The sequence below is a fragment of the Lithobates pipiens genome, unplaced genomic scaffold, assembly GCF_037356315.1.
Source record: "Lithobates pipiens isolate NorthernLeopardFrog02 unplaced genomic scaffold, aLitPip1_a1.2 Scaffold_18, whole genome shotgun sequence".
Classification (NCBI taxonomy): domain Eukaryota; kingdom Metazoa; phylum Chordata; class Amphibia; order Anura; family Ranidae; genus Lithobates; species Lithobates pipiens.
The window spans coordinates 630,286,503-630,304,788 of NW_027507758.1; the positions used below are offsets into that span (position 1 = coordinate 630,286,503).

Sequence of the window (18,286 nt, forward strand, 5' to 3'; positions counted from 1 at the left end):
CGTCCCTCACAGTGTGAGGTTCCTCAGGATAAGAGGAATACGATGGTCCATCTACACTGTGTGGTGCCGGATGGACATTTGAGGTAGTCGGGTTTTCTCCTGGACTATACTGTGTGATGTCCTCATCTTCTACTTTACAGTCTGGAGACAAAGTGAGACAATCCTCTGAGGTGTTCCTCATCTCCGGTCCATCTACTAAAATAGAAATAAAAAGATTATTATTAGACATGAGCAGATTGGTTCCCCTAAACCAGGACTCCTCCCACATCAGGCAGCTTTGTCTCTGAGGATCTTACAATTCCACCCTCAAGGTAACTAGTAAATGTGTCCTCTGATCTCCTACCAGATCATGTCTTTATTCATGGACCTTAGTCAGAGAGTGAGGAAACAACGAGAACTGTCTTTTATAGGAGTGACAGTGATGAGGGGATTATAGGACGAGTGTCCCCTCCCCCTCTATCACTCATTGCCATCTTCCCAACACAAGAAGTCCTGCACTTCCTTATTTACTCAATGATTTAGTCATGAATAACAGTGGATTCTCCTCTTCTGGACCCCCCCCCCCACTTCTGGCTCCTCCTGCCTTCAAAGTACCCCTATAGGAAACCGCAAAGTATAATATAGAGTTCCCCTATAGGAAGATAAAAAAGTCTGCCTTTAGAGTCACTTGCTTTCTTCTCTTGCCCAGGACTACATGTCCCATAAGTCATTGCTCCTCACGCATTCAAATTCTCAGGCATTTACTGACATGTATGGATGGTGTACTGAGCTGTATTTTCTGATATGTAAAGAAATAATGCATTCTGTAAGCAGGCCAATTAATCGAGTGACCAACTAATCGATTATGAAAATAGTTGACAACTATTTTCATAATCGTTTAGTTGTTTCAGCCCTACATCTCTGAATCTCCTACCAGTTCATTTCTTTATTAATGGACCTTAGTCAGAGAGTAAGGAAACAATGAGAACTGTCTTTTATAGGAGTGACAGTGATGAGGGGATTATAGGACGAGTGTCCTCACCCCCTCTATCACTCATTGCCATCTTCCCAACACAAGAAGTACTGCACTTCTTTATTTAGTCCATGATTTAGTGATGAATAACAGCGGGGCTGAGCCCAACCAGAGGTCAGAGAGTGAGGATGGGGGAAGAACAACCAAGATGAAGACTGGACTGATCCTGAAGACCACTATCATTGGGTTATTGACTCCTCCTTCATTATCACATTTTGTTTAAGGTTCCAAAGTTTGAGGATGTTATCACATTATTATCAACATGTAAAAGTCTGTGCTCCAATTAGATCATCAGATATAAAATGTCCAGCTGGTAGGAAATGGGTGCAAAAGAGGTAAGGCCTATGTAATGTACAACAGAGTATATCGCGCAGGGGTCAGGAGTATGTAATATACAATATAAATTATATAGTATAATGGTGAGGACACATAATATTGGTATTCAGTAATCAGTGGAAGCTTAAATGTTTACATGAGACAAGTTCCAGAAGTCCCACACCGCTGCCTCCCATCTCCTGAGACAGCACTCAGTGACTTGGGTCTGAGACTATACAGACATATCCCCTCACCCGGCACAGCCAGCAGACAACAGAGTAAGTAACCCTGGGAGAATTGTCTGTCAGAGATCTTGCCATATGCGGTACGGGGCAGAAGACCCAAAACACATGCCCCAGGTGCCTCGGTCTAGTAAAGCCTATGGTGAAAATTAACATTTCGCTGCCAGCTGAACCCCAGAATCTCCATAAATCCAGTCTAGATACATAAATTGTGTCTGCAGCACAGAGAAGGAAGATTATCCGAGAGAAATACAGGACGGGGAACACAGCTCAGGAAAGTGACCAGGGGATTAGAGGCTGATATCACCCAGTCCCCGCCCTACTCTGCACCAATCAGTGAGCAGTATGGGTGGAGGAATGTATTTAGTGTTAATGACCCACCTGTGCTGATCTCTGTAGGAGTGTCCTCCTCTATAAATGTCCCCGTTATTCCATCCTCCTCCATAGACTGCTGATCATCCCTCACATACCTCTCTTCTTCTTCTGCTTTAACTTCAAATTCTATATCGATTGGCTGACCACTCTAAAGCAAGAAAATGAGAGTGGATATCATCTGTAAATATAAGCTTTTCTATTGGGACATCACATAAATCTACACATTGTCGCTATAAAAGTGTATAACCTCCGTCCCACCAACCTTGTAACAGTGGGGGATGGTGTGACCTTCCTGTGTGGAATCCCGGGAATACAGAGGACGGGGACATCTCTCTGGTGGGTTCCTGGTATTAGGCGACTCCATCATATCCTTGTGTCCTTCTGATAACTCCTCCATCACTCCATACTCCTCATCCTCCTCTTTATACTCTTCTTTAACATCAATATTATCACCCCTGAGGTTTCCACTCTGAATAAATAAAAAACATTAATTATAAAATCAAACATGCTGTGTATGAATCAGAACTACCAATAATTGTCAATCATCTACCTGATGATGGTGAGGGATGGTGTGATCTTCCTGTGTGGAATCCCGGGAATACAGAGGACGGGGACATCTCTCTGGTGGGTTTCTGTAGCTGGATGACTCCACCATGGTGTCCTGGTACAGATCTTTGTGTCCTAGAAACTCCTCCATCACCCCATCCTCCTCTTTTATCCCTTCTTTACCCTCAACGTTAGAATCTCTCAGGTTTTCACTCTAAATATATAATAAAAATATAATAAAATTAATATAAAAATATAATAAAAATTACATAAATTATAGATGCAGACAATGTACAGATCCTGAGACAAAAAAGTGAACAGAGAATTGGGATGAAGCACGCAGGTGTAAAAATTCCAAATTTTTTAGAAATCAATAATATGTCACATGAGGGTACTCATGAGTAGACATAGAGAACCAATAATTCATTCGCTAGATATACATACAGTAATGGCAAATTGCCACATAATAATACATATGGCATAATACATGTAATGATTTGGTCAGGTAAAACATAATTTGGCATAAAAACGTGGCATATAGTAGCTCCATGAATTTCATGGATTCATCCACTCTTCAGGAGCATGCACGTGGATAAATGAGTAATGTAGTATGATAAAAGGAATATCTATATAGTCTGACCCTGTTAAGGAAGAGAAGTTAAAATTGAATAAATGGGAGGTAAAGTTAACTAGGAAAGACCCGCCCCCCAACCACTCTCAAAAGTACTTTCATTATATTTATCTATGTAATGGGAGTGTGCCAAAATGAATCAGAGAACCCCTAGGGTAATCACTGGCGGGAGCTGAGGTGATTTGGACAGCCCGGGACTCAACAAGGATGATTTCCAAGGTAAAAAATTCCAAATCATTACATGTATTATGCCATATGTATCATTGTGTGGCAATTTGCCATTACTGTATATATATCTATTGAATGAATTATTGGTTATATATGTCTACTCATGATTACCCTCATGTAACAATTTTTACACCTGCGTGCTTCACCTAAAGTCCCACTCCTCTGTAGGTTTGAGGCAATTGACCTTACCAGGTCACCGCCTCATTTCAAGTCCCAATGTTCTGTTTTCCGTCAATGTACAGATCCTGATGATACTATCATCGTTCCTCATCTACCTGCTGATGATGGGGGATGGTGTGACCTTCCTGTGTGGAATCCCGGGAATACAGAGGACGGGGACATCTCTCTGGTGGGTTCCCATTACTGGATCCATCTGTAGGAAACACACACACTGACTGAATACATTGTTTCTATGTGTTTATCAGATGATGGGGGATCTAGGTGGAGCCTCCGTACTGCTCTCTCCTTTACAATAAAGTCTCCTCTTACCCGGTGATGTGAGGGGCGGCTGATTGTCCATCATGACGTCCTTGTAGAGATCCTTGTGTCCTTCTAAATACTCCCACTCCTCCATGGAGAAATAGACAGTGACATCCTGACACCTTATAGGAACCTGACACACACAATGATACCGTCACCATCCAGACACATCCCTTGTCTGTTACTGGATAATGTCCCAGAATTCCCAGAATCCTCCTCACCTCTCCTCCATCATCTCTCTGGTGACTTCTAGAATCTTCTTTGTATTTCTCTATTCTATCAGGGAGGGAGGTGGAGGCAATGTGATGGTCATATGATCTCCAGACTTCACAGGAGGAAAACTCTAGATCTAAACACAGTCAAATGAAATTATATTCCCAGGATCCTCCTCACCTCTCTATTCAGGTTTCCATTTTTTTTAAAGCCCCACTTCAGACTGAGGTATAATTTATCCACACAGGATCTCCACACTATGCAGGTTAAAAGCTTGTTGCAGGTATTCTGATGTCATTACATACAATGCAGGACCAACAGTCCCACTTTGCTAGTGAGGATGCCAAGGGTCCACCCACATCCTAAGAGCATCAGTACAAAAAAAGCCAGATGGAGGGACATTGGGAGGAGAAGCTGTGAGGTCAGTGTGATGTCATAGGACATATAGACTCTGGATGGAGGGACATTTGGATGGGGAGATTTGAGGGGTCCTCTATATGAGGCTTCCGTGCAAACCAAATCATTGCTCCTGGGTGCGTCCTTCCTCTCCTAAACTGAAGAGTGAACTTTGACCTTTACCATACAGAAATCTGTCAGGAATGTGTGAAAGTAAGCTCTCATGTGATCAGGTGACGTGCGGAGGAACGGAGTGTAAATAGCAGACAATTTTCTCCAGAGCTCCTAATGGTGGGGATGGATTTTGCTGAGTGCTGGTGCCAAGTTTCCACCCCCCAGGATCACTGCAGGTGTGGAGAAAAGCTGTGTAAGAGGATATGGAGGAGAGATGAGGAGGAGATCCAGGAATCAGGATAAAGGTCAGGACAAGCAACAGACGAGCGCATCCAAGAGATGAAGCCGGGGTCACTACACAGAAAATCAATCCAAGGAAACAACAGGCAGGACGAGGAATAGCAAGAAGGAGCTCAGAGACAAATGAGAATATTGCTCAGCCAATAGGGATGAGCTCAGCATGACTTACATAATGAAGGAGATGAGGGGGAGGGGAAGTCACTTATGGTGACCATAGAGACATGGAAATTCAGCTGGTTCAGCAGGGATCGGTCACATTTCCATCCATGTGTGGTCACTGCCGGATAAAAGTCACTCCATCAGTGGCTGCAGCCAATAGCTTCATCACTGATCTGTGTATTCTGAGAGCGGAGGAGCGCCCCCCATTGTCAGAATACAATAGTGCAGCGGGGAGGATTCCCCCATCCCCCTCCAATGTGTGGATGAGGGAATCACTTCCGTTTTTTCCTCTCATCCCGCTGGCTGAACGATAAAACTGAACCATGTATGGCCAGATTTGGAAGGAAGATATATTCATCATCAACTGATCCCCCTGAAGGGGTTAATCTACATATTACCTCCTCTGCTGCCACATCCTGCAGTGTCTTTTCACTACGTACTTCCAAATGCAACTTCATGCCAGAATCTGACATCACTTCCTGTCTGTATCTGACATCACTTCCTGTCTGTATTCCATAGAGACTTCCTGTCTGGGTAGATGTGAGATCACCACCTTGTGGAGATCAGAGGAACTGCAGCCCCAAGAAATGTCTTGTAGTGTGAACACGGCCTTGTGCTATGTGTGTATGTACCGTATATCCTTCCCCTTTCTCTCCTCCCTGAGTGTGTATGAAGGGGTGGGGCTCTGAGTGTGTATGAAGGGGTGGGGCTCTGAGTGTGTATGAAGGGGTGGAGCTCTGAGTGTGTATGAAGGGGTGGAGCTCTGAGTGCGTATGAAGGGGTGGAGCTCTGAGTGCGTATGTGTCATGGTCGTTCCCGAGATCCAGCGGCCCATGGAAGACCTACCCACAGAATTGGTCCGTTGAGCGCTAATAGGTCTTTCCGGGCGCGCGTTAGCGCGAACGGACGCACGCGGGTGCGAGCAGGCACGAACGGGCGCACGCGGGTGCGCGAGGTTGCGAACGTGCGCACGCGGGTGCGCGGGGTCGCGAACGGTTGCACGGTTTCACGTGGGGGCGCGCGGGCACGCCGTGCGACCATTCTTGGCGCCCAGAGGGCTTTTTAAGGAATCCGTTCTAGTGGCCCGGTGCTGGTCTACAGCGTTCCTGTGAGTTACCTCTGCTAACCTGATTGTTCCTGCCTCTGATCTACCCGGCTTGTTCCTGATTACTCCTGCTTGCTGCCAGCCTTGACCCTCGGACTTCCTGACCACGCTTCTGCCTTCTCCTTCGGTACTTCTGCTGCCTGCCCGTTGACGACCCGGCCTGTGTTTGACCCTGCTGTTGCCTGCTGATCCAGTCTGCCATCCGTGACCACTGTCGCCAGTTGCCGCCTGCCAGTCGCTCCAGTCTGCCTTCTGTGACCGCTGCTGCCTGTTGCCTGCCTGCCAGCCGTTCCTGTACTATCTCCTGCACCTGCTGCCAGCCGCTGTCTGCTCGCCAGCTGTTCCAGAACCACCTGCCTGCACCCGCTGCTGTCTGACGCCAGCTCCAGGGCCATACCCACCATCACGGACTTGGCACTTGTGCCCTCTGACCTCTAGAGACCCTGTTCCCACTCTCAGGGAATCTCAAGCCAGAGGCTTACGAGAGGCCGCTCCCTGCACTCCGGGCTCCTTCCACCAGGTACGTGACAGTACAGAACAGCCATGTCCGAGCCCACGCAGGGAGCCTCTCCTATGGACGAACTTTGCCGCCACCTCGCAGGCCTCACTCAAGTGGTGAAGAGTTTACAAGAGGGCTATAGTCAACTGGAGGAACGGGTCCAGGCCCTGTCTACTACCTCTCCAGCTGCTTCCGGGACTTCTGCTACTCCTGCTGTAGTGATGCTGCCCCTCGAACCCAGGGTGCCCACACCCGAGAGATTCTCTGGAGATCGCGGAAAATTCCGGACTTTTCGCAATTCATGTGAACTGTTCTTTGCTCTACAGCCCAGGACATTTTCCCTTGAGGCCACTAAGGTGGGTTATGTCATCTCTCTGCTAACCGGCGAACCTCAGTCCAGGGCCCACCGCCTACTGGAGAAGAAGGATCCTTCCCTTGAAACCCTGGACATCTTCTTTCAGGCCATGTCGCGGTTATATGAAGATCCACAACTAACCGCCACCGCTGAAGCAGCCCTGCATTCACTACAGCAAGGTCGCCGACCTGTAGAGGACTACGTGTCGGTATTCCGACGCTGGAGTTCCGACACAGATTGGAACAATGCGGCATTACGCTATCAGTTCCGTATGGGCCTATCGGAGCCCTTGAAGGACGAGCTCGCCCGAGTGGGCATTCCAGAGACTCTAGAAGCCTTGGTGGAGCTGGCGATCCAAATAGACAGGCGGCTGAGGGAACGCCGTCTGGAGCGGTCCTCAACAACTCCTCGTCCGGTATGGATGCTTCCTCGGGTCCCCAGCTCTCCTCATCCTGCTTCTCCCGCTGTCACCACGACGAGTCAGGATCTCCCTGAGCCCATGCAGCTGGGCCTACTTAGGCCTTCCCTAACGCCAGAAGAACGCCAACGCCGTCGGGAGGGAAATCTCTGCTTATACTGTGGAGGGTCTGGACACTTTGTGCGTAGTTGCCCTGCCAAGCTCCGTAAGTGCTTCTCTGTATCTCCTGCCCTTACGTTAGACTGTCCTAGTACTACCTCCCATTTGACTGTGTCCATTTCCTTGCAGCTACCAGGAGGGAACGTCCAGACCAACGCCATTATTGATTCGGGAGCTTGCAGTGGCTTCATGGACTTAACTTTCGCCACAAGACATAACATCCCTCTCCGGCCCAGGGCAAGGGGACTTTCTATACATCTGGCCGATGGTTCTACTCTCAAGACCGGTCCTGTAACCCAGGAGACTCAGCCCTTATTAACCTCTATTGCCGGGATCCACCAAGAATTGCTCTGTCTGGATGTTATTACTTCCCCCCTCTTCCCTATCATTCTCGGCATGCCCTGGCTAAAGGCACATAACCCCCTTATTGACTGGTCCACCGGGGAATTAAGATTCCTCTCACCCTACTGTCTCCAGCACTGCTTGTCAGGAACCGACCAAGCCTCCTCTTCGTTGCTCTGCCTGGAAGTTGACGCAGAAACCCGCCAAGCTGTACCACCTGCCTACCATGATTACCTGGATGTGTTTAGTAAAAAGGGTGCGGAGACCTTACCCCCTCACAGGCCATATGACTGTCCTATTGAATTACTTCCAGGGGCAGAAATCCCCTTTGGGAGAATTTTCCCACTATCTGAGACTGAGTTGGTGGCCTTGAAGTCCTACCTGGATGATAATCTAAGGAAGGGATTTATACGTCCCTCTACTTCACCGGCGGGAGCGGGAATCTTTTTCGTGGAAAAGAAGGACCAGACCCTGCGCCCCTGCGTTGACTACCGGGCCCTTAACAAGATAACTATTAAAAATCGTTATCCTCTACCACTTGTGCCGGAACTTTTCCAAAGACTTGGGTCAGCAGCAGTATTTTCGAAGCTGGATCTCCGGGGGGCCTACAATCTGGTCCGCATCCGTGATGGGGACGAGTGGAAGACTGCTTTCCGTACTCGCTTCGGGCATTTTGAGTACCTGGTCATGCCCTTCGGTTTATGTAACGCTCCCGCCACATTCCAGCACTTCATCAACGACATCTTCAGAGACTACCTAGATCTGTTCGTCATTACCTATCTGGACGACATCTTGATCTTCTCCTCCTCCCTGGCAGAGCACCGGGAACACGTCAGGAAAGTACTATTCCGACTCCGACTTCACGGGCTATATGCCAAACCGGAGAAATGTACCTTCGAACAGCAAAGCATTCAATTTCTGGGGCTGGTAATTTCTGTAGATGGCATCGAGATAGACCCTCAGAAGATCTCCGCTATCCGTGATTGGCCCGCTCCCACTGACAGAAAAGGGGTCCAGCGATTCGTTGGATTTGCGAATTTTTACAGGAAATTTATTAGAGGATTTTCCACCATTATAGCCCCCATCACAAGACTGACCAGGCAGGGTCTGAAGTTTCAATGGTCCCCAGAGGCTCAGGAGGCCTTCTCTACTCTGAAGAACTTGTTTGTGTCGGCCTCTATTCTCAAGCACCCTGACCCGACCCGGCCTTATATCCTAGACGTCGATGCCTCGGAGATTGCGGTTGGGGCGATTCTATCCCAGAGACATGGGCTTAGGTCCCGTTTGCACCCAGTCGCATTCTTTTCCCGTAAGCTATCCGAAGCAGAGGCGAATTACATCGGAGATCGGGAGCTATTAGCCATTAAAGTGGCCCTCGAGGAATGGCGCTACCTATTGGAGGGGGCCACACATCCAATCCTTATTTACACAGATCATAAGAATCTGGAGTATTTGAAGTCCGCCAAGAGGTTGAGGCCACGTCAGGCCAGATGGGCTCTTTTCTTTTCCCGGTTTTCATTACATATAACTTATCGCCCGGGATCCAAGAATACCAAACCGGACACCCTGTCCCGAATGTTCAACGAGCCAGAGACTTCCCCACATCCAGATACCATCCTGACCTCAGGGAACTTTCTTCTCCTTCAAACAGATTTGCTGTCTCTGATCAAGCAAGCTTCCGCTGGTGCCACTCCTCCACCTAATGTCACACTTCTGGCCAAAGACGAACTTCTCTGGTATGAAGGCAAAATTTTTGTTCCCCAAGAGACTCGGGTGCCAGTCCTCAGTGCATGCCATGATCACCCGCTGGCCGGCCATTTCGGAGCCCTCAAGACCACCGAATTGGTTCAGCGCACCTTTTGGTGGCCCCAGTTGAAATCTGACTGTAAGAAATACGTGGAGGCATGTGTCATTTGCATCCGGAACAAAAGCAACAAGTCCAGGGCCTGGGGTCTGATGAAACCATTACCTGTTCCAGAGAGGCCTTGGCGGATGATATCAATGGACTTTATCGTAGAGCTTCCACCATCAGAAGGCTATTCCACAATCTTTGTGGTAGTGGACAGACTAACCAAGATGGCCCACTTCTTGCCGATGAAGGGCACTCCCTCCGCTGCGGAAACAGCCGAGGTATTTATTAAGGAAATTGTGAGGCTACATGGCGTCCCCGCAAACATTACTTCTGATCGGGGTGTGCAATTCACGTCTAAATTCTGGAGAGCACTTTGCAGGGCCTTGAAGATTGATCTTTGTCTCTCGTCTGCTTACCACCCACAGACCAATGGGCAAACAGAACGGACGAACCAGACGCTGGAGCAGTACCTGCGCTGCTTCTCGTCTTTTTCTCAGGACAACTGGGCTCCTTTCCTCCCGTTAGCAGAATTTGCTTACAATAACTCCATCCACTCCGCCACAAGTCAGTCCCCGTTCTTCGCTAACTACGGCTTCCATCCCTCATTCTTGTCCCAAGACCTGCCTGAAAGCCCGGTACCAGCGGTCCAGGAGAGTATTGACTTTTTCAGCTCCAATAACAGACTGCTGCAGGAGACCATGGCAAAGACCCAAAGATATAATAAAGAAGTCTTTGACAGGAGGAGAAGGGGGGAACTTGAACTCAAAGTTGGGGACCAGGTTTGGCTCTCCACGCTGAACCTAAAGATGGCCTGTCCTACTAAGAAGTTGGGGCCAAGGTTTGTGGGTCCCTTCCCAATTGTGAAGATAAATGACGTAGCATTTGAGCTAAAACTGCCAGAATCGTTCCGGATTCACCCCGTATTTCATGTAACTTTACTCAAACCAGCCGTCCCGGATCCCTTTGACAGCCGGAGGGTTGTTCCACTTGAACCTGTGATCATCGACGGTGAAGTCGAGTACGAGGTGGAATCTATCTTGGACTGTAGGCGTAGACGGAATCAAGTTCAATTCCTGGTGAAGTGGAAAGGGTACGGACCCGAAGAAAATTCTTGGGAACCTGAATCCAACATTCATGCCAGGAGACTGATTCTCGCCTTTGAAAGGGCCCATCCGAGTAAAATGGCTCAATTGGGCATCCGGAGGCTGCCCCTTGGGGGGGGGCAATGTCATGGTCGTTCCCGAGATCCAGCGGCCCATGGAAGACCTACCCACAGAATTGGTCCGTTGAGCGCTAATAGGTCTTTCCGGGCGCGCGTTAGCGCGAACGGACGCAAGCGGGTGCGAGCAGGCATGAACGGGCGCACGCGGGTGCGCGAGGTTGCGAACGTGCACACGCGGGTGCGCGGGGTCACGAACGGTTACACGGTTTCACGTGGGCGCGCGCGGGCACGCCGTGCGACCGTTCTTGGTGCCCAGAGGGCTTTTTAAGGAATCCGTTCTAGTGGCCCAGTGCTGTTCTGTCTACAGCGTTCCTGTGAGTTACCTCTGCTAACCTGATTGTTCCTGCCTCTGATCTACCCGGCTTGTTCCTGATTACTCCTGCTTGCTGCCAGCCTTGACCCTCGGACTTCCTGACCACGCTTCTGCCTTCTCCTTCGGTACTTCTGCTGCCTGCCCGTTGACGACCCGGCCTGTGTTTGACCCTGCTGTTGCATGCTGATCCAGTCTGCCATCCGTGACCACTGTTGCCAGTTGCCGCCTGCCAGTCGCTCCAGTCTGCCTTCTGTGACTGCTGCTGCCTGTTGCCTGCCTGCCAGCCGTTCCTGTACTATCTCCTGCACCTGCTGCCAGCCGCTGTCTGCTCGCCAGCTGTTCCAGAACCACCTGCCTGCACCCGCTGCTGTCTGACGCCAGCTCCAGGGCCATACCCACCATCACGGACTTGGCACTTGTGCCCTCTGACCTCTAGAGACCCTGTTCCCACTCTCAGGGAATCTCGAGCCAGAGGCTTACGAGAGGCTGCTCCCTGCACTCCTGGCTCCTTCCACCAGGTACGTGACAGTATGTAGAGGCGGAGCTCTGAGTGCATATGTAGAGACGGAGTTCTGAGTGTGTATGAAGGGGCGGAGCCCTGAGTGCGTATGAAGAGGCGGAGCCCTGAGTGCGTATGAAGAGGCGGAGCCCTGAGTGCGTATGATGGGGCGGAGCTCTGAGCGTGTATGAAGAGGCGGAGCCCTGAGTGCGTATGAAGAGGCGGAGCCCTGAGCGTGTATGAAGAGGCGGAGCCCTGAGTGCGTATGAAGAGGCGGAGCCCTGAGTGCGTATGAAGAGGCGGAGCCCTGAGTGTGTATGAAGAGGCGGAGCGCTGAGTGTGTATGAAGAGGCGGAGCTCTGGGTGTGTATGAAGAGGCGGAGCCCTGAGTGTGTATGAAGAGGCGGAGCCCTGAGTGTGTATGAAGAGGCGGAGCCCTGAGTGTGTATGAAGAGGCGGAGCTCTGAGTGTGTATGAAGAGGCGGAACTCTAAGTGTGTATGAAGAGGCGGAGCCCTGAGTGTGTATGAAGAGGCGGAGCTCTGAGTGCGTATGAAGAGGCGGAGCTCTGAGTGTGTATGAAGAGGCGGAGCTCTGAGTGCGTATGAAGGGGCAGAGCCCTGAGGGTGTATTTGGCACAAGAATATTGCTGCGAATCTTGAAAACAATCAATTAGACATAAATACTTTCTTATCACTATCAGTCAGTTATATATAGTACGGTATAACCAATAGATGCCCAAAGAGACGGCAAACAACACTAAACATTTGGAGGTTTAATACCAATCTCCTGTAAATAGCAGATTATGAGCATATTGAATTACGAGAGCTCCATATGTATCCACACATTATTGTTCTAAAGATAACCCATTAATAGTGAGATATAGCGGTCCAGACACGGGGTGTATGTAGCTCTTCATCCAAAAACCCCAATATACAGGTCTAAGGGACATTTGGTAGGTTCACCTGAAACGCTTGGTTTATAACCGATATTACTTTATCACAATAGGGCACCAGTTTAGGGCACCACCAACTAGGGTAGCCATCAGAAATTCTTACACAGCTTTAGACCTGGTTCCCCCCCCTCCCCACCCAAGCCTGGCCACCAACATTCCCCAGTGCTTGCCCACGGGCTATCCTACTGAATTTGCACACCAGCTACCTCACCTGTACTCAGGCCCCCTCAATCCTATATATTTGTTACCCCCAGGCCCCCACACTCACACCTGTATATTTGTCAGCCCCCCTCACACCTGTATATATGTCACCCCCCCACACACACCTGTATATATGTCACCCCCCACACACACCTGTATATATGTCACCCCCCCACTCACACCTGTATATATGTCACCCCCCCCACTCACACCTGTATATTTGTCACCCCCCACACACACCTGTATATATGTCACCCCCCCACTCACACCTGTATATTTGTCAGCCCCCCTCACACCTGTATATATGTCACCCCCCACACACAGCTGTATATTTGTCATCCCCCCACACACACCTGTATATATGTCACCCCCCCACTCACACCTGTATATTTGTCAGCCCCCCTCACACCTGTATATTTGTCACCCCCCCCACACACAACTGTATATATGTCACCCCCCCACACACACCTGTATATTTGTCTGCCCACCTCACACCTGTATATATGTCAGCCCCCATACACACCTGTATATATGTCACCCCCCCACACACACCTGTATATTTGTCTGCCCACCTCACACCTGTATATATGTCAGCCCCCCCTTACACACACACCTGTACATATGTCAGCCCCCCATACACACACACCTGTATATATGTCACCCCCACACACCTGTATATTTGTCACCCCCCCCCACACATACCTGTATATTTGACTGCCCACCTCACACCTGTATATATGTCAGCCCCCATACACACACACCTGTATATATGTCAGCCCCCCATACACACATACACCTGTAAATATGTCAGCCCCCCCACACACCTGTATATATGACCGCCCCCCCACACACCTGTAATATATGGCAGCCCCCCCACACACCTGTAATATATGGCAGCCCCCCACACACCTGTATATATGGCAGCCCCCCCATACACACACACCTGTATATATGTCAGACCCCCCACACACCTGTATATATGTCAGCCTGTATATATGTCAGCCCCCCCATACACACACACCTGTATATATGTCAGCCCCCCTCACACACACCTGTATATATGTCACCCCCCCAACATACACCTGTATATTTGTCTGCCCACCTCACACCTGTATATATGTCAGCCCCCCATACACACACACACACCTGTATATATGTCAGCCCCCCATACACACACACCTGTATATATGTCACCCCCACACACCTGTATATTTGTCACCCCCCCCACACATACCTGTATATTTGTCTGCCCACCTCACACCTGTATATATGTCAGCCCCCATACACACACACCTGTATATATGTCAGCCCCCCATACACACATACACCTGTAAATATGTCAGCCCCCCCACACACCTGTATATATGACCGCCCCCCACACACCTGTAATATATGGCAGCCCCTCCACACACCTGTAATATATGGCAGCCCCCCACACACCTGTATATATGGCAGCCCCCCCATACACACACACCTGTATATATGTCAGACCCCCCACACACCTGTATATATGTCAGCCTCCCCACAAACACACACACCTGTATATATGTCAGACCCCCACACACACACCTGTATATATGTCAGCCCCCACACACCTGTATATATGTCAGCCCCCATACACACACAGCTGTATATATGTCAGCCCCCCCACACACCTGCATATATGTCAGCTACCCCACACACACACACACCTGTATATATATATATATATATATATATATATATATATATCAGCACCTCCCCCACTTCCCTCATATATCAGCCACCACCCCTCACACACCTGTATATATGTCATACACACCTGTATATATGTCAGCGCCCTCCCCCACATACACACCTGTATATATGTCAGCGCCCCCCCCCACAGACACACCTGTATATATGTCAGCCTCGCACATACACAAATCTGTACACACACAAGCCTCTGGCCCCTCCCTTTCCTTCACAGTCCCTACTTGTAGCTTCCTACCTGGTCCCAGCTCATTTTTACAAAGCTGACATGTTGCTGAGAAGCATAGTACAGGCAGATCACTGTCACACGAGGGGTGCACATGCACATAGTAGCCAGAGGTGGCAGTAAACAGCTCGATGTCTAAAATCAATGACATGAGAACTGCAGAAACTGTGAGATCATTTCTATACTGCACAGCATAGATACCCCTCACCCGTCCTGCCTTCTTCTGGCTCAGGCGGCCCGGGGCCCCTTGCAGTTGCAACGGCTATATCCCCCTGATGGTGGCCCTGCCACCAACACATGTGTAAATGGTCTGCAGGGGTACCTCCACACCTTGGACATTCTGGACTCTCTCTACATTGCCATTCATACAATTTAAGGGGAGTTCTATGTTGTGACAACCGTTGGGTAGGAGAAATAGACATTAAAGGTACTTGCTGTAATATAGATTGCCATCACTCTCCATCCATGTTAGAGATGTCTGTAGACCACCCTGTCCTGACATAAAGCTACAGAGTTCTCTGAGAGGGAAGAAGAAGAGACCCATATAAAGATGATATGAGAAGAGACCCATATAAAGATGATATAAGAAGAGACCCATATAAGATGATATACGAAGAGCCCCATATAAAGATGATATAAGAAGAGACCCATAAAATGATGATATGAGAAGAGATCCATATAAAGATGATTAGTGATGGACGAACTTCCGACGTGACATTTCGTAAACGCGAACCGCGAACGTGGCCAAAAGTTCGCGAACCGCAAGGTTCGGGGCGGACCCCATTGACGTTAATGGCAGGCAAACCTTAAAAACCTCCAGGTCATATTTTCAGCAACAAAATACTTACTAGCTGTGCACACATAGTCCCACAACATGGACACTGACATGACAAAAGTATAAAGTGAATCTGGGATCGACAACGACAAGCATTCTTTTTTTATCTGTGAAATTTTGACAATTCAGGAGCGCATGAAGGCCATGGAGGAGAGGCAAGGTCAGGGCAGGCTATGAAGGGGGTGCAGGAGATGATCAGTGCCACAGTCAGGGCAGTGCAGTCCTGTGCCAGTGTCCCAGTGAGCCAAACCTGTGCTTGAGCCAAAGGTAGAAAAAAGGTCCGTGTGCTAGATTAAATAAATCGTTTATAGAGTTATGCATACACATGGTCTACTGGTCACATTTGTTGAATTCCTCCGAGATCCATGCCTCATTAATTTTTATAAATGTGAGGTAGTTAACACTGTCGTGAGCTAGGCGAGTACGCTTATCGGTCACGATCCCCCCTGCTGCTCTGAACGTCCTTTCGGACAGGACACTGGACGAGGGGCAAGCCAACAGTTCGATTGCAAATTGGGCAAGCTCTGGCCAGAGGTCAAGCCTGCCCACCCAGTAGTCCAGGGGTTCATCACTCCTCAGAGCGTCCACATCGGCCGTTAACCCGATGTAGTCGGACACCTGTCAGTCTAGGCATTCCCTGATACTGGATCCGGATGAGACCTGTCGATGGGTCGGCTGAAAGAATGATCTCATATCAGAAGTGACCAACACATCTTCAAATCGCCCTCTTCTTGCAGGCGCTGTTGGATTGGTACCCACAACTCTTTCTCTGGGAGTGGGAAATGCTGTACAGTGGAAATGCACTATACTATGCTTTCTATATTTGTGAGCTCACCCTTTGTGCTTTAGCATTCGTTCATTTTTTTTTTTTTATTTGTTGCTAGCAATTTGTTCATTTTTAACGATACGTTTACTTTCGTGTGACTCGGTGGAGTCATTTTTAAGCGCTTAAATCATTCGGTTGAATAATAAAAAAAATTTTTTGTTCAAACCTTATTACACGATTTGGCGCACTTTTATTTTTGTTTTCTGGTGATATAACGCTTCGAGGCTTATGAGAGGATCCGAGCTGATTTGGTGATTACGAGATATTCGAAGGAGTGGGTTGTTTTCCGGCTTCCTGTATCGAAACGCCTACGTGTTCGTATCCACGCATACCGACCGGTGATCTGGTAAGCCTCCATTCATTATTGATTTACAGAGGTGAAGGGTCCACGTGGTCAAGCATTATTGTTGTTAGAACAAACAAGATTAACTACACTTTGTTGTATATTCACATGGGACATTATCTACACTGTGTTGCACCATTATACATTTTTTGACTATTTGGTTTTATAATTTATAATCCGTTTTTAATTTTCATTGGACATTTGAGTTACAGACAAACGTCTTCTATTTGATATTTGATCTTTGAAAGTACTTTTTATTAATGACTTTCACATTATTTAGATTCACAATATTCAGATTCACATTATTTAGGTTTTTCACTAAAATTTATATATTTTCTTATTAAGTCACATTCATATTTAGAGGCTAAGCGCTGCACTTTTATTTCTTCAGTGCACTATAATATGCTTTCTATATTTGAAAGAAAGTATATTTTACGTGTATTAGAACCCTATATACTGTACACCTATACCAGTCCTTAAAATGACCTTTTTGGACCTAGTAGTAACTAGCTAGTAGCTACTGAATTGCAGACTGTCCTTGCTCCAAAAACAAAACTGTCCCCCCCTACACTGAGAAACGACAGCTGCAGAATCGGTCAGCACTCAGCTCAGCAGCACAGCAATGAAGTAGAATATGCTTTCTATATTTGAAAGAAAGTATATTATACATGTACAACCCTATATGCTGTACACCTATACCAGTCCTTAAAAGGACCTTTGTGGACCTAGTGGCTAGTGAATTGCAGACTGTCCCTGCTCCAAACACCAAACTGTCCACAGTTCCTACACTGATAAAAGACAGCTGCAGAATTGGTCAGCACTCAGCAGCACAGCAGTGAAGTATAATATGCTTTCTATATTTGAAATAAAGCATATTATACTTGTACAACCCTATATACTGTACACCTATACCAGTCCTTAAAAGGACCTTTGTGGACCTAGTAGCTAGTGATTTGCAGACTGTCCCTGCTCCAAACACCAAACTGTTCCTCCCTACACTGATAAAAGACAGCTGCAGAATCGGTCAGCACTCAGCAGTACAGCAGTGCACCATAATATACTTTGTATATTTGAAAGAAAGTATATTATAAGTGTATTACAAACCTATATACTGTACACCTATACCAGTCCTTAAAAGGACTTTTGTGGACCTAATAGTAATAGCTAGTGATTAAACTGACTGTCCCTGCTCCACACAGCGTCCTGTCCCTACACTGACAAAATACAGAATGTAAAATGGCCGCCAGATCAGGTCTATTTATAAGATAGGGGGTATGTCCAATTGTCCATGTGCTGAAATGTCTCAATTGGCGGTCCTGTACCCCATGATGGATGTGTCATGGGTCAAGGTTCTTCACAATATAAACGCATATGTCCGCCATGCGAACAGCGCCA

General features: G+C 48.1%; 2 protein-coding genes across 2 annotated transcripts in view; both read right to left on the bottom strand.

Moving 5' to 3' along the window:
• The window catches only part of LOC143989932 (uncharacterized), a 67,282-nt gene that overhangs the window by 2,461 nt on the left and 46,535 nt on the right, over positions 1-18,286 (bottom strand). The window lies entirely within an intron of this gene.
• On the bottom strand, positions 237-5,508 carry LOC143989841 (uncharacterized). The gene is made up of 4 exons (XM_077490120.1): positions 5,410-5,508; positions 2,495-2,704; positions 2,207-2,413; positions 237-2,092 (listed from the first exon to the last, which is right to left on the bottom strand). Exons 1-4 carry the CDS (start codon positions 5,482-5,484, stop codon positions 1,889-1,891), a joined length of 696 nt encoding a protein of 231 aa, XP_077346246.1. The 5' UTR covers positions 5,485-5,508; the 3' UTR covers positions 237-1,888.